This window comes from Ranitomeya imitator, chromosome 5 (assembly GCF_032444005.1).
Source record: "Ranitomeya imitator isolate aRanImi1 chromosome 5, aRanImi1.pri, whole genome shotgun sequence".
NCBI lineage: Eukaryota > Metazoa > Chordata > Amphibia > Anura > Dendrobatidae > Ranitomeya > Ranitomeya imitator.
In genome coordinates, this window is record NC_091286.1 from 655,658,159 (window position 1) to 655,681,996 (window position 23,838).

At 42.1% G+C, this 23,838-nt stretch overlaps 1 protein-coding gene across 1 annotated transcript in view; it reads left to right on the forward strand.

Moving 5' to 3' along the window:
• The first annotated feature begins 248 nt into the window (after window positions 1-248).
• Window positions 249-23,838, forward strand: part of LOC138637921 (serine/threonine-protein kinase SBK1-like) — a 53,068-nt gene continuing 29,478 nt past the window's right edge. Inside the window, exons 1-6 of the mRNA XM_069726842.1 lie at window positions 249-345; window positions 4,238-4,440; window positions 7,301-7,789; window positions 7,859-7,973; window positions 8,979-9,083; window positions 14,194-14,351. Coding sequence (XP_069582943.1) covers window positions 249-345; window positions 4,238-4,440; window positions 7,301-7,789; window positions 7,859-7,973; window positions 8,979-9,083; window positions 14,194-14,351 — 1,167 coding nt within the window. The remainder of the gene's footprint in view (window positions 346-4,237; window positions 4,441-7,300; window positions 7,790-7,858; window positions 7,974-8,978; window positions 9,084-14,193; window positions 14,352-23,838) is intronic.

Genomic DNA, 23,838 nt, shown 5'->3' on the forward strand with positions numbered 1-23,838 from the left:
GGAGAGATCTTCATTTCCATATGACTAGACGGTCACTTACCCCATTGTCTATGGAAGGAGGAGGAACCTCAATCTCATGGCCATGGTGTCCATATAAGACTGATGGGACATTGCAGTCATTTCTGTGTCATTTGCACTCAACTCCTAGAGAAGCGACTTCACAAATTGTGAGATTGCAGCTCGTCCTACATTGGATCAAAACCTACTTGAGGAAAACCAACTGAATTTTCATTTCATCACAATCTACGATGGTCACCCACACCAAAGAGGAGGACTACCAGTATTTGAAGACACTGGGCAGCGGAACCTATGGCAAAGTGGTCATGGCTACTGAGAAGAAGACAGGTAAGGCCTAACATTACAAGGGTGAATTAGTCATATGGGATTTTTAATATCTGAAACTATTTAACATGAAAACCATAAGTCTTCCCTGAGCCATGTAGTCTAAAGGTCGGTTATTAGTTGTGATTCGCGCTCTTAGATGTGTCAGACGTCACCAATTCATGTCCTCACATCACCAGATCATTTTCATAAGGTTTACCACATGTTAAAAAGGTTTGCCTATGTTAAACAAAAAAAAAAAAAATCATGACAAAAGAGAGTTAAAAAAATAATTCTATGCAGTAGCACCGTAACACCTGAGACTCTTCAAACCCCTTAAGAATGGCGGCTTTAGGACAAAGCTATTTTTTTTGTTCATGGTAATTTCAGGAGCCATATTATTTTTGGGCAATATAGCTGTATGAAAGCTGGGTTATTTCTGGATGAGTTGTATCGGTCTTGGCTGCATTTCAGGGTTCATTTAACTACCAAAGTTTGTTTTGTGAAAAAGGAAATAAATTAAACATAGCAGGTGCACAAGGCTCCACAGCAAAGCATCCAATACTTAAAAACTGTGTAAACTGTTATGGGGTAGATTTAGTATTACGTTGTGTATTTCTTGGTTAACTTGTTTCTTTTGTACATTTCATCTTTAACTTTATTTTTGCGAGTAGCAAGACAAACTATATATAGGACAATTCTGAATCCACCTGTAGCATCTTTCCTTGGGTGGATTGTGGGGGAATCAATTTATAGGACAAAAGCTTAGTTTCTACTTTTGCCATTGAAAATCCAAGAATTTTATTTTGCTTCATCGCGTACAGTGCATGGGTTTAAGAGTTTTATAGTATGGATCATGTAATCAGTGATATAAAATGTTAAAAAATGGATCTTGTGTAAATTGCATAAATTCTCACATTTTACTACTTTAGCACAACAAAAAAGAAAGCCACTTATCACGTTCACACCGCAGCCTTTTGTTTCAGAGACCCTTCGCATCTTTTTTTCCATGATCTGGGGCTGGTTGAGGGCTTGAGGGATGAGTTGATGCTTATAGTGATTCCATTTTGGTGTGGATACGATCTTTTGATCGTCTGTTAAAGCATATTAATGCAATGTTGTGGTGACCAAAAAAAAAAAAAAAAAAAACCTCTGGCGCTTTGACTTTTCTTTTGCTACGCCGTTTATTTACTGGATTAATTTTTTAGTATATAGGTCGGGTGATTTTGAATGCAACAATACAAATTGTGTTTTTTTTTGTATTGGTTTTATTTTGAATGGGGCGAGTGTGGGGGTGATTTGAATTTTTATTTTTAAAAAATTCTTACTTTTCACTTGCTTTAACCTCTTAACCCCTGGAGATATTTTCATTTTTGCGTGTTTTTTTAATGCTCCCTTCATTCAAGAGCCATAACTTTTTTGTTTTTTGGTCAACATGGCCATGTGAGGGCTTGTTTTTTGTGCGACGAGTTGCACTTTTTTCAGTACAATATGTTAAAACCAACGGTGTCATTCAAAACAGGAAAAAAAATTCCAAGTGTGGTGAAATTGGTAAAAAAAAAAAAAAAAAAAAAAAAACATTTTTAAGTTCACAAAATGCCCTAACTGACCTGCTGTTATGTTTCTCCAGGTCATTACGAGTTCATAAAAAAAAAAAACTAGACATTTTGTGTAAACGAACTAGTGATGACCTGGAGAATTATAATGGCAGGTCTTTTAGCATTAAGTGAACATGGTAAAAAAAAAACAAAAAAAAAACAGAAAAACTAAACTCTGGGATTGCACTTTTTTTGCAATTCTACTGTACTTGAATTTTTTTGCATTTCCTTCAGCACACAATATGTTCATTGGTTTTAACATATTGTGTACTGAAGGAAATAAAAAAAAATCAAGTACAGTAGATTTGCAAAACAGTGCAATCCCAGAGTTTGTTTTTTGTGTTTTTTTTTACCATGTTCACTAAATGCTAAAACAGACCTGCCATTATAATTCTCCAGGTCATCACTAGTTCGTTGACACCAAACAGGTCTAGTTTTTTTTTTATGAACTCGTAATGACCTGGAGAATCATAACGACAGGTCAGTTAGGGCATTTTGTGAACATAATTAAAAAAAAAATTGTATTTTTATTTTACCAATTTCACCGCACTTGGAATTTTTTTTCTGTTTTGAATGACACCGTTGGTTTTAACATATTGTGTACTGGAAAAAGTGCAACTCGTCACACAAAAACAAGCCCTCACATGGCCATGTTGACCAAAAAATAAAAGTAATGGCTCTTGGAAGAAGTTGAGTAAAAAAAACGAAAATGCAAATAAAGAATACACCCCTGGGGATTAAGAGGTTAAAGCAATTGAAAGTAAAAAAATAAATAAAATAAATGTTCAAATCACCTGCCACATTCAAATGAAAAAAAAAAAAATGCACATTTGTCATGGCCACATTCAGAATCTCCCAGTCTATCAATATATAAATATTAATCCAATCGGTAAACGGCGTAGAGTTCGTATTTTAATCACCACAACTTAGCATTAATATGTAATAATGGGCGATCAAATGATCGAATCTGCACCAAAATTGTATCATTAAAATCATCAGCTTGGCACCCAGCCTGGAATCCCTTAAAATAGAGACACTACGGGTATCGGAAAATGGCACAACATGTTTATTTATTTATTTATTTTTTAAATGTGGAGGTTTGTTTTCACCACTTCGATACCAAACATGTTTATTTGCTTAACAAAAAAACCTACATTGTGCCGTTTTCTGATACCCGTTGTGTCTCCATTTTTCGTGTTTGCGGGCAGGGTGAGGGCTTATTTTTTCAGCGCCAAAACAACTGACATGGTGCAAGTTAAGTTGTGGGCACAGTGCGAGACACGAGACAGGGAGAGACACGACGTGTGCAGTACATGTACAGTCAATGTCATCAAGGGGTTAAAAGTGGTAGTCCGGTCTAGAATGGTAAGTCTACAGTCACAGACTGCGACATATGAAACCTTCCAGTCAGTCTCGGACTATGGTGCCAAGGGCCCACCAGTAATATTGACTATGAGGGGACCCACTTTTCACCTGTATACAAATATTACTTTACCCTCGTCCACAAATTTACCTCCATCTCTATATAATAAACTGGGCAGTGTGGTTAATGAATGATGAGATGCTGTTTTTTTTCTATCCAGAGTGAATCAAGTGAATTATGGCACATACTGCCCATACAGTGGGATTGGGGGCCCAGATCTGCACAGGGGCCCGCCGTGGGATTCCCCTGCTATCCTATGGGCCAGTCCGAGCCAGCTTCCAGTACACACACACTATAGGCTGCGAGGATTTGCCAGTGTCTCGACAGTCAAATATGCAGATTCCTGGCCAGAACCAGTCCAGTAGATGTGGTGTCGCACAAGGCCATGCCCACTACATTGATTCTGCCATGGAGTATGATTACCACATACTTGGCAGCCATTCCTGGTGGGGACAGTCCATTTCTTGCAGCGCACAGTCTACAGTCACACAGCAACTGTAGACTTATTATTGACTGCATAATCCCTTTTAGAAAAATATTTTTGTTCTGGCTCTCAGAACCGGATCCATATAGTCCATAGAGCGGTAAGAGGACTTCATTTAATTTTTGCATTATTTTTGGCAGCATTTGTGGTGTGGAATAAAATGGTTACACTTTTCTAGATTGCATATTTGATTATCTATAATAGCAACCCATCAGTAAGTGATCATACTGCAGGGATACCAATGAGCCAATAGGGAAAGAAATAAGTTGCAATCTCAAATCCGATCCATTCATCATGGAGCAATAAATTACCTGATCTCTTGAGGGGTTAAAGACTAAACTTTAGAGTAATATTCATTTTCCACAAAGAATTTGATTTGATATATTAATTAATTTTGCTCTTTTAATTAAGGAAACAATGTGGCCCTTAAGCTAATGAAGAAGACACACACAAAGTATGAATATTTCCTTCATGAGCTGTGTGTGTCCATCCAGCTATCAAGTCATGAAGGAATCATCTCCACCCACCCCATCTTTGTGGACTCTGATAACTTCTACGTCCTGACCCAGGATTTGGCCCCTGCAGGAACTCTTCACTCACTGATAGAACCCGGTGTAAGTATTTCAGAATAACTAATTGTTTAATATTGGTGATGAGCGAATATACTCTCTACTCGAGACTTCTCGAGCACGCTCGGGGGTCCTCAGAGTATTTTTTAGTGCTCGGAGATTTAGTTTTTCTTGCAGCAGCTGAATGATTTACATCTCTTAGCCAGCTTGATTACATGTGGGGATTCCGTAGCAACCAGGCAACCCCCACATGTACTTATGCTGGCTAACAGCTGTAAATCATTCAGCTGCGGCAAGAAAAACAAAATCTCCGAGCACTAAAAAAAAATACTCGGAGGACCCCCGAGCATGCTCGAGAAGACTCGAGCAATGAGAATATTCACTCATCACTATTTAATATTTAACTATTGTATTTTTCAGACTATAAAAATGCAAATAGGTGTTAGGAGGAGGAAATGAGTCAGAATTTACCATATTTTGCTTCAATGTTTTCTCATATCCCCTAACCTTGTATATTTATCTCCCCAATCCATGGTCCCCTCATCCCAATCCTGGTAGGAATGCCCCCCCATCAGAAAAACATTAAGAAAAAAAAAAACACACTTATTGTCCCTGCGCTTCATAGCAGTACGATACCAGCAGCTAATTTATGCTTTTAAGCAGCTCATGGCATGTGCTGCCAAGGAGCAGAGCACAGCTGCCAGAATATTCACTACTCCCCTCACCAGGACTATAGGCGTGTGGAGCAGTGAATATTAATCTTCTTTAATAGCAGGCAAAGTCACCTCAGCTGATGGGTGATCACATGTGCCCGCTACCAAAGGGAATATTCACTGGTCAACAGTCTCATGGGCAAGCAGAGCAGTGAATATTCATTCTCTATCATAGCGGGCACACATGGTCCTCCAGCAGCTGCAGGAAGCCAGTGGATGCGGAGTGTAAAGAATTTAATATTCACTGCTCTCCACTCCCATCTTTGTGGAAAGCAGTAAATATTCATTTCTGTTTAGCAGCGGGTACAGGAGTTAGTGCAGCAGCCAGCTCCTGCCTCCTGTGACTCGCCGATCCCTCATTCAGCCTAAGACATCGCTCCCCATTTTCCTCAACATATTTTGGAGTAAAAAAAAAGGTGCCTCTTCTAGCCCGAAAAAATACAGTAGATACAACTCTGGATTTTTTTTTTACCACAATTACATTTTTTTTAAACTGATGTATACTAGTAAAGTGTTTACCAACCTGTGGCTCACTTGTCTCTGCAAAAACTCCTTACTTGCCCCCTTTTGGCACAATAGTTTTAATGGTTTTATGTAGACTAGAAAGTCAGATTAGAAATTGGTATCCTAGATTTAAGTACCCATTAAGGTTTTTCTTTATATCACATGTTTGTTGAGCTCTCCATGCTTGTGTTGCGACAAGGACAGCCCTGACCTGCAGATGCGGCACTGCCGGCGTGCTCCATGTATCCGGGTTCCCTCTGCAGCTTATTGGGTAAGCGCTATAGCTTGCTGAATTAGCAGGGACCATAACAAATTCGCTTTAAGGTACCTTCACACATAACGATATCGTTAACGATATCGTTGCTTTTGGTGATGTTGCAACGATATCGTTAAGGAAATCGCTATGTGTGACAGCGACCAACGATCAGGCCCCTGCTGTGCCATCGTTGGTCGCTGAACAAAGTCCAGAACTTTATTTCGTCGCTGGATCTCCCGTGGACATCGCTGGATCGGCGTGTGTGACACCGAACCAGCGATGTCTTCACTGGTAACCAGGGTAAACATTGGGTAACTAAGCGCAGGGCCGCGCTTAGTAACCCGATGTTTACCCTGGTTACCATCCTAAAAGTAAAAAAAACAAACAGTACATACTTACCTACCGCTGTCTGTCCCCGGCGCTGTGCTCTGCACTCCTCCTGTACTGGCTGTGAGCGTCGGTCAGCCGGAAAGCAGAGCGGTGACGTCACTGCTCTGCTTTCCGGCCGCTGTGCTCACAGTCAGTACAGGAGGAGAGCAGAGTACAGCGCCGGGGACAGACAGCGGTAGGTAAGTATGTACTGTTTGTTTTTTTTACTTTTAGGATGGTAACCAGGGTAAACATCGGGTTACTAAGCGCGGCCCTGCGCTTAGTTACCCGATGTTTACCCTGGTTACCGGCATCGTTGGTCGCTGGAGAGCGGTCTGTGTGACAGCTCTCCAGCGACCAAACAGCGACGCTGCAGCGATCCGGATCGTTGTCGGTATCGCTGCAGCATCGCTTAATGTGAAGGGGCCTTAACTCTACTAATGATCACCAACTATATTGGAAAGATCTGTAGTCACAAGATGGAAAAGGTGAGGGACCAGTGGTGCCAGAAACTATATTACAGGGCCAATAATTAAATACAATAAAGGAAGTAAAGAAGTTTCTGGTACATCGAACAGGTAAAAATCAAAAGGTTTATTTGAACATGGCTAAAACAAAAACCAACATAACCTGGCGCATTAAATGGCACGGCAGTTCACCCTTTGACAGAGACGCGTCAGGTTGTTTTTATTTTAGCCATAGTTAAGTAGGTTGAATAAAGACCTAGGTCCATCAACTGCCACCTTTCTCCACCAATTGTACATTTCGTCATGCCATGTTCAAATAAAATTTTACCTGGTCTGTGTGCCAGACACATTTCCTTCCTCCATTTGCTGTGTGCTCCAGCAGGATCGGCACCCACCAGCTCTATGCCAGTTATCGAATGCTTGTGTTGAGACTACCTGTTCCTCTTCACTGCCCCTATAAGCATTTTACTACACACAGTGAACATTATTTATGGTGGCAAAATTAAAAGAAAACATGGGAGATAAAACATTCATGATCTTAAATTACCACTTATTTTAAGTGAACAGATATTGAATGGTTTCCTTTACTTTTCCAGGTTGGAATTCCAGAAGCGATGGTGAAGCGTTGTGCGCTACAGTTGACCAAAGCATTGGAATACATGCACGATCAAGCACTGGTGCATAGAGACATTAAACCAGACAATGTGCTACTCATGGACAAAGACTGCTTCCATGTCAAGCTAAGTGATTTCGGTTTGACAAGAGCCATTGGTACCCTCGTACCATCAATGTCACCCTTGATTCCCTTCATGTCCCCAGAGCTTTGTCAGTTGCGGCGCCATGAAACTCTAGACCTACGCCCCACCATTGACACCTGGGCCTTTGGCGTACTGCTTTTTGTCTCTTTTACTGGATGTTATCCATGGGAAAGAGCAATAGAAGATGATCCTCTCTTCAAAGACTTTATCCACTGGCAACGGTTTCAAAGCTACATTTCACCCCCAGGACGCTGGACCAAATTTTCTGCCAGTGCTCAACAATTATTTCACGCCCTGTTCACTGAAGACCCCACCACCAGGAGTCCAGTAAACGTAGTCCTCAACTACCTTCACTTTCCATGGGGAGAAGACTACGTGCCTTAACATTCTCATGAGATTGTTGTGGACAATGATGAAATCAATCATTTTGAGACTGAATTAATAGTCATTGAAGAAGAAGATCACTACATTGTGGTGGAGAACCGAGGGGACCTCGAGTGCATCATCATAGGTGATGCATCAGTGGAAGCAATATTTACGTCCAGTGATACACTGCTGATTTGGTCAGAAAACGCCAACCTTGACTTGGGATCTGAAGTGGAGATCGTTTAGCTCTTGCAAGGTAATAATGTGGTGAGTAGTGATGAGCGAGCGTGCTCAGATAATGTGTTAACAGAGTGCAGTTGTGTGCTGACATAGTATCCTCGGCGTCCTCTAATACTAACCTGCTTGTGTTGTGGCTGTCAAATAGCCGCAGACCTACAGATACGGTGACTCGAAGATAGTATTATAGAACACCAAGTGTAGAGCTCACAATCTTGCAGGTTGCTTACCATCAATTTGTGTTGTCTTCTGAATTGAAAGATTACAGCTTGTCCAAAGTGCAAATATCAGGGTATTTTACCAAGGGTATATATGCACTTTGCCTGGTTTTAAAATCCCATGGAGGAGATATGAGCAGATTTTAGTATCTTACAGCCCAGCACAGAAACTGAATTGTAGGGAGGAGTCTTTAGATGAACATGAACCAAGTAATGTGAATGGCCTCTGCCCTTCATTAACCCTCCATCAGGGGCAACTGAACTGACAGGCGCAGCTCACTTAGTTTCATTTCTATATTTTCAGTGGTTTGTCTGGGAAACACCATACTTTTCTGGTTACTAAACATTTTTTTTTTATTATGTGTATTCTCATTTATTAAATTCCTATTAAGGTAACAGATCTCTTTTAGAGAACTGAAATTTTAAAAAAAGCAAAATATAGCCAATTTTCTAGCCTGTGCCGGACAGGCGAAATGCCCCTAAACTCATTAAAACATATTGCCCCTGACAGAGGGTTAAATTAGCAGTTTTATAAGGAGAAATGTTTGTAACTATGATAGTCTGCAGATCTCAAACTGAACCAAAAGTTTGACAGATAAGCAAGCGCTGTTTAGTTTCTAGAATAAGAATCCAACATATCAGGGGTTGTGTTTTTTGGTGAGATTGGTAAAACTATGCCTCAATTACATTTACAGACTCACCGGGGGACAATGGAGGCCAGGAGATCGAGGACATTATCCAAGTCATGAGAAGATGGGCCAAGGGACGGCTTATCAAGTTTTACTTCATCAAATCAAGAGGTAGGTGAGCCCAGTCAGATAAAGCTTTTATGACAGAGGCATTTGCTTAAATATCTATGGCTTTCTTATCCTGCATAAAATGAATATAAAGGAGTTATGTTATTTTAAAAGGAATCTTGTAGCAAAGTTAAACCACCATCTTGCTGCCGTCTCATCTGAGGACACCATTATTGCCTCGCTACACTTAAACTAGTTAGATCCTCTTTCATAAATGACCTGACATCTCATCTGATGGATCTCAGAAATTCATAGAAGAAAAATTTACTAACATTTATGCACACTGTCCTCCCACACTACATAATGTATTGAATATTCACAATTATTGTGCTGTAATGCTGGATTTTAATAACCATGTTCCATCTAAATAGCTTGATTCCTGTATCAATGGTATGTAAAAGCCAAATGTTATTTTTCTACAGTAAACCGTCCTTAAACATGAGCCACGTATGATGGAGTCAGAGGTTTTTTCTTACCGATTATTTGATTGCAACTTCCTGCTCTTATCTCAGTAATGGGAAAGTGACGGTTGCGATCAGGGCTGTGGAGTTGGTAAGAAACCTCCGGCTCCCTCATACATGGCGATAAGTGGGGGAAAGAACAGTTTAATAAATGTTGTTCAGAACATTTTTGTTAGTCTATGAATTCCTGAGAAATTGTATCACCTCCATCAGATCCTCTTTCATAGATGACCTGAAATCTGATCTATTGTAAAGCTGCAGTACTTGCCTAAAGGTACCGTCACACTCAGCAACTTTGCAAAGAGAACGACAACAATCCGTGACGTTGCAGCGTCCTGGATAGCGATCTCGTTATGTTTGACATGCAGCAGCGATCTGGATCCCGCTGTGCCATCGCTGGTCGGAGCTAGAAGTCCAGAACTTTATTTTGTCGTCAGGTCGGCGTGTATCGTCATGTTTGACATCAAAAGCAACGACGCCAGCAACGAGCATAGGGCCCCTAGATGTGTGTCGGATCGGTACACTCCAGCTGTTTGACATGGAGCTAACAACCAGCGAGAACGATAAGGGAGTCGCCGTTACATCACTGGATCGCTCCTGCATCGTCTGGAGCTGCTGTGTTTGACGATTCTACAGCGACCTAAACAGCAACGCTGCAGGTATCTAGTTTAGGTCGGCTCGTTGTCTATATCGCTGCAGCGTCGCTGAGTGTGACGGTACCTTTAATCCTGTTCTCATTAGCAGTTCTTGAGACCAGTGCAGGGTTGCAGGCATTCCTTATCCGAGCAAGTACAGATTCATCTCAATTATAAGCACAGATCCATGGATCTTAAGAAAAGATGTTCAGCACATCCTACATTGAAATACTGAAACCAATTTAATGTTTTAAGTCAGACAATTTTATACCGACTCCACCAAAATGGACTCCGAATTGTATCCATAGCAACCAGGGCTGTGGAGTGACGTTAATGGGAGAGTGTCTTCACTCTAAACCCCGAATAGAGAATTTTGACTATCAATTCTGGTAATCTGTGTAGAGAAAGAAGCAGATTTTTCTGGCAAGATAGAGTAGCTTTATTTTTTATATTATAAATCAAAAGCCCACATGAAGATGATGGTTACACTTTACAGACGATTGTGTAGGATCAGGCTCATTTTCTGCCTTGTGTTTCCATTTGCATTAATTACTATTTTTCATTTGAATCCGGTTAAAACATCACCCTAAAATCAATGCATGACAAATCTTTATTTTTTCTGATCCATGAGTATCCATCTTCCTGTGAAGCTACAAAGCCATCATTACACCCCTCACCCATATTTAGGCCAATGACCATTAAGCTCTGACCTAGAATGTGGCTCTTGTATGTTCATTTTATTTCCTCAAATCCTGGTGTAAGCATTTCAGAATTTTTAAAAAGTTTGGAATATGTTGCTATATAATTTGTAAGAGAGAAGTCTGGTCAGGATTGGGGTTATTTACGTAGAGATTTTCTTCTAGCATAGAGGTTATGAACCTCCTTGCATGCCATTTTCATGTGCCAGGATTAGTGGTTTGGTGAGGACAATATACCTGTAGTTGGTGGAGCTGATCTAGGATACTGATCCCCCGAATACTAAGTCTAGAGTGAATATTCATCTTGGTTATAAAATGTATCTAACATTTTCTTCTACTTTTCCAGGTGGCAATTCCAGAAGTGGAATTTTACGTGATCCAGATGGCTGATACAGCCAATGCCTGACATGCTGCCCGTGGATGTATGATCCCAGCCATATATACGCTATTCAGAGTTTTAAAGCTGCCTTGGACCAGGCTGCATTTGCAACTCGGAAAGGCAGGTCCCTGATGGCTTCTTCCTACACACTGCTAGTGACTGCCTATGTATGCATAAAAGGAAAGACCTGTCAATCCAGGTGACTGGAAGCCATCAGGGACCTGCCTGTCTGACTATGCTAAAAGCCTCGGGAACAAGCTGGGCTGTAGGACTAATGTGAATGGTGGGTTCCCAGCATTTACTGCCAACACCTTGGTAGACAACTCGGCCTGGTCAACGGTGGCTTTTAAAGCAGGTCTGAAAAAAATGGTGCAGCATTTTAAAAAGACCAACACCTGTCAGATGATATTCATGGGCAGCACGTATCAGAAACTGGATGCATCAGCTGTCAAGTTCCTTTTACTACAATTTCCAACTCTGTTAACGCATCTGCAGGAATTAAGTACAGTCATTGATAGACCATTATTTTTAATCTTTAAAGACTCCATAATACCAGGGTATGTACCACAGGACTGGCATATAGCAAATGTGGTGCCAATATTCAAAAAGGGGATAAAAACTGAACTCGGAAATTATAGGCCAGTAAGCTTAACCTCTACTGTGGGTAAAATCCTGGAGGGCATTCTAAGGGATGCTATACTGGAGTATCTGAAGAGGAATAACCTCATGACCCAGTATCAGCACGGGTTTACTAGGGACCATTCATGTCAGACTAATCTGATCAGCTTCTACAAAGAGGTAAGTTCCGGACTGGACCAAGGGAACCCAGTGGATGTAGTGTATATGGACTTTTCAAAAGCTTTTGATATGGTGCCACACAAAAGGTTGATACATAAAATGAGAATAATGGGGATAGGGGAAAATATGTGTAAGTGGGTTGAGAGCTGGCTCAGGGATAGGAAACAAAGGGTGGTTATTAATGGAGCACACTCGGACTGGGTAGCGGTTAGCAGTGGGGTACCACAGGGGTCAGTATTGGGCACTTTTCTTTTTAACATATTTATAAATGACCTTGTAGGGGGCATTCAGAGTAGAATTTCAATATTTGCAGATGACACTAAACTCTGCAGGGTAATCAATACAGGGGAGGACAATTTTATATTACAGGATGATTTATGTAAACTAGAAGCTTGGGCTGATAAATGGCAAATGAGCTTTAATGGGGATAAATGTAAGGTCATGCACTTGGGTATAAGTAATAAAATGTATAACTATGCGCTTAATTCTAAAACACTGGGCAAAACCATCAATGAAAAAGACCTGGGAGTATGGGTGGATGACAAACTCCTGTTCAGTGGCCAGTGTCAGGCAGCTGCTACAAAGGCAAATAAAATAATGGGATGCATTAAAAGAGGCATAGATGCTCATGAGAACATAATTTTACCTCTATACAAGTCACTAGTTCGACCACACTTAGAATACTGTGCACAGTCCTGGTCTCCGGTGTATAAGAAATCCATAGCTGAACTGGAGCGGGTGCAGAGAAGAGCGACCAAGGTTATTACAGCACTGGGGGGTCTGCAATACCAAGATAGGTTATTACACTTGGGGCTATTTAGTTTGGGAAAAATTAAGACTAAGGGGTGATCTTATTTTATTGTAGAAATACATGAGGGGACAGTACAAAGACCTTTCTGATGATCTTTTTAATCATAGACCTGAGACAGGGACAAGGGGGCATCCTCTACGTTTGGAGGAAAGAAGGTTTAAGCATAATAACAGGCGCGGGTTCTTAACTGTAAGAGCAGTGAGACTATGGAACTCTCTGCCATATGATGTTGTAATGAGTGATTCATTACTTAAATTTAAGAGGGGATTGGATGCCTTTCTTGAAAAGTATAATGTTACAGGGTATATACACTAGATTCCTTGATAGGGCGTTGATCCAGGGAACTAGTCTGATTGCCGTATGTGGAGTCAGGAAGGAATTTTTTTCCCAAAAGTGGAGCTTACCATTTGCCACATGGGTTTTTTTTTGCCTTCCTCTGGATCAACATGTTAGGGCATGTTAGATTAGGCTATGGGTTGAACTAGATGGACTTATAGTCTTCCTTCAACCTTAATAACTATGTTACTTGTTATGTTTGCTAATGACAGGTGTTATGAAGGCAATCCAGAAACACAGTGTGCTTAGCGATCAGAGCGCACACAGTGATCTGACATATACCCAAAAATACAAGAACGAGCTCTGAGACGTGGAAACTCTGTAGACTGCACACCTGATCCTATCCTAAACACAACTAAAAGCGGCTGTGGATTGCGCCTAACAACTACCTAGGCAACTCGGCACAGCCTAAGAAACTAGCTAGCCTGAAGATAGAAAAATAGGCCTGACTTGCCCCAGAGAAATTCCCCAAAGGAAAAGGCAGCCCCCCACATATAATGACTGTGAGTAAGATGAAAAGACAAAACGTAGGGATGAAATAGATTCAGCAAAGTGGGGCCCGATATTCTAGGACAGAGCGAGGACAGTAAAGCGAACTTTGCAGTCTACAAAAAACCCTAAAGCAAAACCACGCAAAGGGGGCAAAAAAAACCCACCGTGCCGAACTAACGGCACGGCGGTACACCCTTTGCGTCTCAGAGCTTCCAGCAAAACAAAAGACAAGCTGGACAGAAAAAAAGCAACAAAAAAGCAAAAAGCACTTAGCTATACAGAGCAGCAGGTCACAGGAACAATCAGGAGAAGCTCAGATCCAACACTGAAACATTGACAAGGAGCAAGGATAGCAGCATCAGGCGGAGTTAAGTAATGAAGCAGTTAACGAGCTCACCAGAACACCTGAGGGAGGAAGCTCAGAAGCTGCAGTACCACTTGTGACCACAGGAGTGAATTCAGCCACAGAATTCACAACAGTTACTATGTTACTATCTGTGCAGATTTCCAGATGGCACAAACCTTAGGTTTGGAGAGTGAAGAACATTTTCATATCACCTCGTTATCAGTTTTGGAGCTGACAGAAAGGATTGTGAAATTTTACATTGACCTCAAATTTGAAAATTTAATGTCTGGTTTTAAGTGCGTTTATAGTGAGGAGGTAAATCTGCTCTTCACTTATTTTGTAAATCCCCACGGATGTGAGACGTGGGGGGCAGGTTTGGGAACCTTCGGACTGCACAGGAAGACTTCCCCCTGCCCAGTCCAGCTTGCTTGGTACATGTCTGTAATAACCATGTAACCAGTAAATTGGAAAGGACAGAGGAAGCCATCATCCTTCAACGTCAGTTCTTCTAGTGGATTTGATCATTTTACTTGGGCAGAACTAAGGACTAGATGATCCCATGTCTGCCCAGTGCCATGAAATCACAATAAAATGCTTCTTATATACAGTAACATTTGTCATGTTATTTATTGGCAGAAGTTAAAAGGTTAACTCATATATTTATTTATATTCAAATACATACACAACACAAAAAGAGACGACCTGTCAATATATCCATCCATCTCAGACGTGTCATCAGATAATGTCAGAACTCAAATAAGGAGGTAAAATGCAGGAGAGGTTTAATCACAAGTGACGTAATGTTTCAGCTTTCACATATTTCTCATCTCGGGCATGTGGGAGACGACACGTTGCACATCACACGGGTGACTAGACCACCGCTATAGACAATGTGCAACAAGACACTAAAAACTAGTACAAAACCGATCTGTTGGATAAAACCCAGAAACATGTGAAATATTGAGGTACAGGGTCTATTAATGTGCTGGATAGAACCAATAATCCAGTAGACGTACCCAACACTTGGATAGGATCATGGATGATCCCTACACCTCAATATTCTCCCATTTTAGTGAATAGCAAACTAAATGAGTAAAGGATCCCCAACCTTTTACCTTGGGTCTACTGTGCATCTTATGACCATCCCTCAGGGCTGAATACAAGTCTTTGGGGGAAATCCGTGAAATACTGCTGTTCTCAGATCCCCTATGTAAAGTATCATGTGTGTCTCCACAGTAACACTGCAGGTTCCTCTTTATAAGAAACAATTGGGGCATTAAGCATTTATAAAGTGATAATGCCCCGATAAAGTAGTAATACGAGTGTCCCTTTATAATCTAATATCCCTCACCCATAACATAGAAACATTAGCATTAAGGTAATTTTTTAAGTCCATGAAAAGCTCCTTTTCCTTGTTGGACAACATTTTCATTGGTGCTATATTGGGGAGGAAACAAGCTTTTGTTTTTCAGGATTAGTGAATTTTGGAAGCTTAAATCAAGACCATATTCTCGCTTTGCTCATTCCAGATACGGGTTTTTACGTTTGGCTGTCACACACTAATAGACGCTTCCTTTTGCAATAACTAGTTTTTGCATCACCATAATTTGTGAGCTATAATTTTTTTTATAATTTGGCCGACAGTCATGTTATGGCTCGACTATTATAGAAAAGAGTTTTGCATTGCTATATTCTGAGCTATAACTTATTCTGCTGATGGAGCTATATGGTGGCTTGTTTTTTGCAGGACAAGGTGACATTTCAGCGGTATCATTTTAATTTGCATCCGTCTTTCATCGCCGGTATGATAAAGCATTGTTTTTTGCCGGTTTTCTCTTTTTTTTTTTATACGGTGTTCATTTTAGGTGAAAAATAGTGGGACATTTTTATAGAGAGGGTTGTTACGAACGCAGAGATACCAAGTGTGTACTTGTTTATTTACATTAATGTATTTATTGGAAAAAGAATTTTCCCTTTATTCAGGGATTTTTAAAAAAAAACTTTACACAATTTTTTTTTTTTTACATTGTCCCAGTCCAGGATATCACTAATGTCAGATCACTGATCTGATAGGCAGGGAAATTAGCATGCCGGCGCCTTCTCCCAAAAGTCATCCTGAAGGACCCAGCAGCCATCTTGGAGCCAGGGATCTCCATGGAGACCATCAGGCCAACGCATTCGCATCACGTTGACCTGAGGGAGGTGCACAGGGAGCCCCCTCCTTGTGCGATGCTTCTCTATGCCGCTGTCACTACTAACAGCTGTATCAGAGGGATTAAATGCCTGCACCGAACGTGGGCACTGCTGCAGGTTGTCAGTTGTCACATGCAGCTGATACCCACATGCGATCGCCCACCGATGGCATAGCGAGTTGTCCATTTTATTGACAGACCCATTCATTTGAACTGGGAGTCTGATCCTTGTCCCTGTTCCAAAACGGACTGAATGTCTTTCTTTTTGATCACTGACTCAAATACGTCCATTCATCAAAATTAAATACATTACGGCCAGATGCTCCTGATTCAATAGGAGGCGCAAGCAATGTCTGACAAGCAGTGTCAGACTGGGGTGACAAGGGCCCACCAGTAACATTGACTTTGGGGGGGCATATTTTTCACCTGTATACAAATATTACACTACCATCATTCACAAAATTTACATATATATATATATATATATATATTATATAATATTTTACGATTTAATAAGATATATAATATATTATATGATTTTTATGATTTAAGTTGTGCTGCTGTGATACCATAATTTCCAACGGGATCAATAAAGTGTATCGTATCGTATTTTATCGTAATAAACTGGGCAGTTTGGTTAATGAATGAGGAGATACAGCTTTTTTCTGTACAGAGTGAATCAAGTGAATTATGCCAAGTACTGCCCATACAGTGGGGTTGGGGGCCCAGATCTACACATGGGCCCACTGGGGGATTCCTCTGATACCCTGTGGGCCAGTCAGCCTGTTTGAAGGCTGGTTTCACATTTGCAGATTGAGGTTTAGTGGAGGGCTGCGTACATCATTTGTGAAGCTCCGCCCACCATCTCACCACCTCCGGTCAGCTCCGCCTACGTCGGTATGCGTATCCCCTCTCAATTATTTTGTACGCAGGCCATGCCGATGTATGCGGATGCTTCCGCATGCATCATTTTGACGGTGCGGCAACCTGCGCCGAACACAAAGAATTGCATTTTGGTGCGGTCGCCACTCCATCTAAACGATGCATGCGGAGACATCTGCATACATCAGCATGGCCGGCATACCTAGTGGTAAAGATAGGGTATGCACGTTGCATGCTGATGTATGTGGAGCTGACCGGAGGAGGTGTGGCGGTGGGCGGAGCTTCATGGAGGACGTACGCAGCATCTCCATCTGCAAATGTGAAACAAGCCTTACACATGGAGGAAAGAATTATGGCAGCTAAATAGGAAAGTGTTTTATACAGTTAGAGCAATCAGACTGGAATGCTGCTGACCAGAGGAGCTAGTAATGGCAGTTACTATAACATTTAAAAAAACGTCTGGATTTTTTTTTTTTTTTTTTTTTTAACAAAACTTGACATTATTTATAACTCAATCTAGCAATATAAAATATATAACTTTGAAGATAGGACCATCAAGTTCAACCTAGGTCTTTTTTCAACCCATGTAATTTTGTGAATGTGAACTGTACATTAGGAAAATGCTTGAAATGTAATATTTTACAATTTCCCCTTTTTTTCTTCTGTGTAAAGTGCTAGCTATAAATCCAATATCTGTATTTAAAAAGTGTAAAAAACTCCTGAAACAATTGCACGTTTAATCTGCATTTCTTATGGTGCCTAAGGGAAGCCATAATGATAGGCACCTGCTGGATAAGTGCAGTTATTTACCTCTATAATGAAGTGAATTACCAAAGATGAAAGGGTTAATACTTGGGTCCTGCATCAGTAATAGCCCTGCACTAACTATCACACTTGCTTATGATCTCATAACATTTGTCATGAAGAAGATTCTGTAATAGAAGGCCGAGCTGCCACGATAAGCACCATTATCGATGCACCTGAGGACGTTGGAGTTTGACCACCCCACGTAATGTGCCGACCTTGGTGAAATTTGAAGTTTGTAGCAGGGAAATGGGGTTGTCTGCTTTAGACACCCCCAAAGCATGGGAAGGGTCCCCAGCACAGGATCCTGTCCTGTTACCCTCTACAAAGAGTTGCTCTCCTTTGGGAGTTCATGGAAGCATCAATGACTAATGGGTAATAAATTGGGATGGGAGAAGGGAGAGGGTATTTTCTCCTATTAGGGGTTATCCATCATGATCAATCCCTGTAACAAAAAGTCAAAATTTGAGTGGTGGACCTTGATCTGTAAGGAAGAAATGGTTCATTCATATGGGCAATCAGATCAACTAAACAACCAATGTGGTGACACATCGCTGCCAGATCTCTCCCACATCTGGTTTATCACTTTTACAGTTGTTATGTCGTTCTCTCTGTAAATCTGGTAAACTGTACAAATATTAAAACGTGTTACATCTGTTATATTGACATTAGCTCTCTAAGCTCAAGGGAAGGGTGACCCTCCAGCCTTGGTTTCCTAGAGGTTTCCACCACAGGGGTTTTTTCCTCTCCTGAGTGCTGGAGGGTGACTCTTCGTAAGTCAGGCGTTGTTCCATTGTTGGTGTCATGTGAATGTAAATAAAATTGAGACCATTTGATATCTAATAATGCTCAGTGTATTTATTTTGTGTGCGTCTGTGTGATTCATTTTGTTTGGGAGTCAGGGTCCATGGCTTGTCAGTTATAGGGTTGGACATTTTCACCCAGTTTTGCCCCAGGTGTTGCTCCTGCTCTGCTGAATATCATGGAGCAGAGAAGACAAGCAAGTGTGCACTCATCATTGGGATAAGGACTTCTATTACAGCAGGATTAGAAGCAGCTAAAAAAGTGTGAAGGAGGCGAGGAAGCTGATAAATACTGATGTAAAATACTGACCAAAATACTGACAGGAGCAAACAGGAAAATAACTGAATGACTTTCACCTCTTCTGCATTTTTGGTACCGTCACACTATATGATTTACCTAGGATCACGACCAGCGATACGACCTGGCCGTGATAGTAGGTAAATCGTAGTGTGGTCGCTGGGGAGCTGTCACACACCAACGATGCCGAGGTCCCCGGGTAACCAGGGTAAACATCGGGTTACTAAGCGCAGGACCGTGCTTAGTAACCCGATGTTTACCCTGGTTACCAGCGTAAAAAAAAAAAAACAGCACATACTTACATTCTGGTGTCCGTCAGGTCCCTTGACGTCTGCTTCCCGCACTCAGTGACTGCCGGCCGTAAAGTGAAAGTGAAAGCACAGCAGAGCGGTGACGTCACCGCTGTGCTCTGCTTTCACTTTACGGCCGGCAGTCACTGAGTGCGGGAAGCAGACGGCAAGGGACCTGACGGACACCAGAATGTAAGTATGTGCTGTTTGTTTTTTTTTAGTTTTACGCTTGTAACCAGGGTAAACATCGGGTTACTAAGCGCGGCCCTGCGCTTAGTAACCCGATGTTTACCCTGGTTACAAGCGAACGCATCGCTAGATCGCATCGCTAGATCGGTGTCACACACACCGATCTAGCGATGACAGCGGGAGATCCAGCGACGAAAGAAAGTTCCAAACGATCTGCTACGACGTACGATTCTCAGCAGGATCCCTGATCGCTGCTGCGTGTCAGACACAGCGATATCGTAACGATATCGCTGGAACGTCACGAATCGTACCGTCGTAGCGATCGAAATGGCAGTGTGTGACGGTACCCTTACTGAGCTCACTAATTGTCTGCAGAGTTGTCGATGTGAAGTCAGCGCTGCAGACAATAACAGATACTATGGGTGGCACCAGAGATTCAGTGTTGGAGCAGGGGAGTGTGTGTAAAGTACAGGGGAACATTTCACTTTCTAAATACCATTCATAAAAACCGACACATTTCGAACCAGGACTAGGAACGTTGTAACGTTTGAAACGCGTTGGTCTTATAGAAAGTGTTCACTTCAATTTTTGCAAAGTTTATAATTTTTAAATTTAATTCATTAATCAAGTGAAAAAATAATTTGAGGTGTGTTGAATTTTTGAAATCTTGCAAATTATTTGTGTTTTATTTCCAGGATTTCCCCATACACTTTAATGAGGTTGCCAAATGTTCGCATATAAAAAAAAATTCATACGGGTTTTATTACACTTCAGCAGCAAAAAAATGCATAGAATCCACACGCACACATATCAATAAAGCATTACCAAAGCTTGCAGCAAACAGGAAGTTTACAAAACAAAGTAATTTTAAATAAAAATTCTATCCAAAAAGAAGCAAGGGTGAAACTGAAAATAATGCAATAAAAACATGTAAAAAACACTCAAGGCAACTCAGAAACAAAACCCAATCTGGGAAGTTGAAGAAAGAAATTCTGCAGGAAATCTACAGCGTCAAAATCTCACCAAATACTCATCATAGAAACACAGCATTAGAGGGTAAAGGTACCTTCACACTAAACGATATTGCTAGCGATCCGTGACGTTGCAGCGTCCTCGCTAGCGATATCGTTTAGTTTGACACGCAGCAGCGATCAGAATCCTGCTGTGCTGTCGCTGGTCGGGGCTAGAGGGCCAGAACTTTCTTTGGTCGCTGGCTCTCCCGCTGACATCGCTGAATCGGCGTGTGTGACACCGATTCAGCGATGTCTTTGCTGGTAACCAGGGTAAACATCGGGTTACTAAGCGCAGGGCCGCGCTTAGTAACCCGATGTTTACCCTGGATACCATCCCAAAAGTAAAAAAAACAAACGCTTCATACTTTCCTTCCCCTGTCTGTCCTCCGGCGCTGTGCTTTCCTGCACTCACTGTGAGCACAGCGGCCGGAAAGCACAGCGGTGACGTCACCGCTCTGCTTTCCGGCCGCTGTGCTCACAGCCAGTACAGAGAAGCAGAGCGCCGGGGACAGACAGGGGAAGGTAAGTATGAAGCGTTTGTTTTTTTTACTTTTAGGATGGTATCCAGGGTAAACATCGGGTTACTAAGCGCGGCCCTGCGCTTAGTAACCCGATGTTTACCCTGGTTACCGATATCGTTGGTCGCTGGAGAGCTGTCTGTGTGACAGCTCTCCAGCGACCAAACAGCGACGCTGCAGCGATCCGGATCGTTGTCTGGATCGCTGTAGCGTCGTTTAGTGTGAAGGTACCTTAACTTCACCGATTGTGAGACGGGAGATGAGACAAGTCTGCTGCCAATGGGAGAGAATTTGTGGTTTAAATTATGAGATTGTCCAGCTAAGAACAAAGTGCACAAAAAACCCAATACAAAACATTTTGATATGGTATCTTGAAGAATAGTAAGGAATATAGGGGTGTCCATTATCAGTGATCCTCATGGTCAGTGTGGTTACAAAGAACATGTCTTGCTCTTGCCTCCGGACGACTGTTATACCCTGCAGCAACTGACAATCCACAGATATGAATAAGCGCTATATTGTGAGCAGCAGCCAGGGCCGTAGTCATAGCCCACATAGGTGTCTGCTTTATCATGCCCTGACCACCCGCATTGCATATATACAGTCCCTCTGTCTCAATTGCCTGGTTCTCAGAGGCCTACATTAGATGCAGGGACACTTCACATAGAGAATCCAAATTCAACTTAAAACGTATAACTAACTGATGTGGACGTGCTGCGATTGGAAACATGTAGAGAATCACAGTTCTGCACAATTGACATCCTTCGCTTTCCCTGTGCTCTTCCCTATGTCCTTTAGGTTCTACCCAGTTTGTCACATCTCAACCGGGACTGCAGCGTACACCCTGTTCAATTTCGCTACGTTCAGGGGATCCCTTGTCTGCTTCGCCCCAGATATAAGGGCGTCTGCCCAAGTGGAAAGCTGCCACATTTTGGAGCGACCTGCGCTTCTGTTTTGTGGCGACCGCTGCTCTCACTGCTGCTTTCCTGTATGACTGGGCTTCACACTTAATGTTTTGTGGCCCACTGCTTAGTTGGGGGCCCCCAGGCCCAGCTGACCTGCCTGGGCTCCCTAGCCTGACTTACCCAAAACCAGGAAATCCTCCTGTCTTACCCACAGTTGGCCCATTCTAAGTTAACTGTTACTGTTCCTGAGTTCCTATCTCTAATGTCCATATGCTATATTGTCCCGCTCTAGTGGCTAACCCAGAATCAGAGCTGCTTAAAATGTACACAAACTGGCCAACACCCCTCATTAGGGTTGAGCGACCTTTACTTTTATAGGATCGGGTCGGGTTTCACGAAACCCGACTTTTTCAAAAGTCGGGTCGAGTGAAATCGGCCGATCCTATAAAAAAGTCGGGGTCGGGGTCGGCCGAAACTCGAAACCCAATGCAGTGCATTGGGTTTCCAATGGTTTCCAGGGTCTGAAGGAGCGGAAACTCTCCTTCAGGCCCTGGGATCCATATTTAAGTGTAAAATAAAGAATAAAAATAAAAAATATCGCTATACTTACCCTCTGACGCACCCTGGTACTAACCGGGAACCTTCCTTCCTTCGAATCAGCGCTTTCAGGACCTTGTGGTGACGTCGCGGCTTGTGATTGGCCGCGCGACCGCCCATGTGACCGCCGCGCGACCAATCAGAAGCCGTGACGTCACCGCGATGTCACCGAAGGTCGTGGAAGCGCTGATTCTTAGGAAGGAAGGCTGCCGGAAAGAAGCAGGGCGCGTCCGAGGGTGAGTATATTCTTATTAGGTATATACTCACCCAAGCCGCGACATCACCGCAAGGTCCTGAAAGCGCTGATTCAAAGGAAGGAAGGTTCCCGGTTAGTACCAGGGCGCGTCAGAGGGTAAGTATAGCGATATTTTTTATTTTTATTCTTTATTTTACACTTAAATCTGAATTCCGATACCAATTCCCGATATCTTAAACATATCGGGAATCGGTATCGGAATTCCGATTGCAGATTCAGAAGAACACCGACTTCATGGCCGACCTCACACAGGGGTCGGGTCGGGTTTCATGAAACCCGACTTTGCCAAAAGTCGGCGACTTCTGAAAGTGGCCGACCCGTTTCGCTCAACCCTACCCCTCATCACAGATTTTATAAATTTTGGTCGAAAAAAAAAAAATTAAGGGAAGTGACAGTTTAATAAAGAGACAAGTCTCCTTTAGGAGCCTCTAAAAAGCCAGCAATGATCTTTGTCCAGCACCGGGCAATGTAAAGTGCTAGCGAATAAATATGCCCTAACTAACAATTTGTCAACAGACATATGCCAACACGGAACAACTGAATGCAGGACTGGACGTGGTTGCTGACTTGTGTGTGTGCGCAACTGCAGGTTGTGGGCAAGAGGCATCAGCGCCTTCTTCCTTGACAGCCAATTTGCAAGGGTGTAACAGGGGAATTGAATTGCTTCATGCATTTATTCCAGGTACATAAAGCACCCATCCTAGTTACTTCATTGATGCAAGAAAGGCAATTTGTAAAACAGTAACAAACCTACATAATGTCCCGATGGCACCAAAAAATGCTATGTTGACAGCATGGAATCTCATTAATTCAGGAAACTTTATTGAAAGTTTTTTTCCTCTTAATACAGTATATTGCAATCATATTGTATATCACTGTCCTTACAATTGCTCATTTTGCTTTTCTACCCAGCTAATTCTTCTCTTATCCATTAGTTCTATATAATGTGATGTAGAATTGTAGCTCTAATGACTTATGCAGGGAAGAGGCTTCCTGTTTCTACACAGAGCTAGGAAGGATTCAGCTAGTCTGTTTTACTGACGTGATGTCAAAGA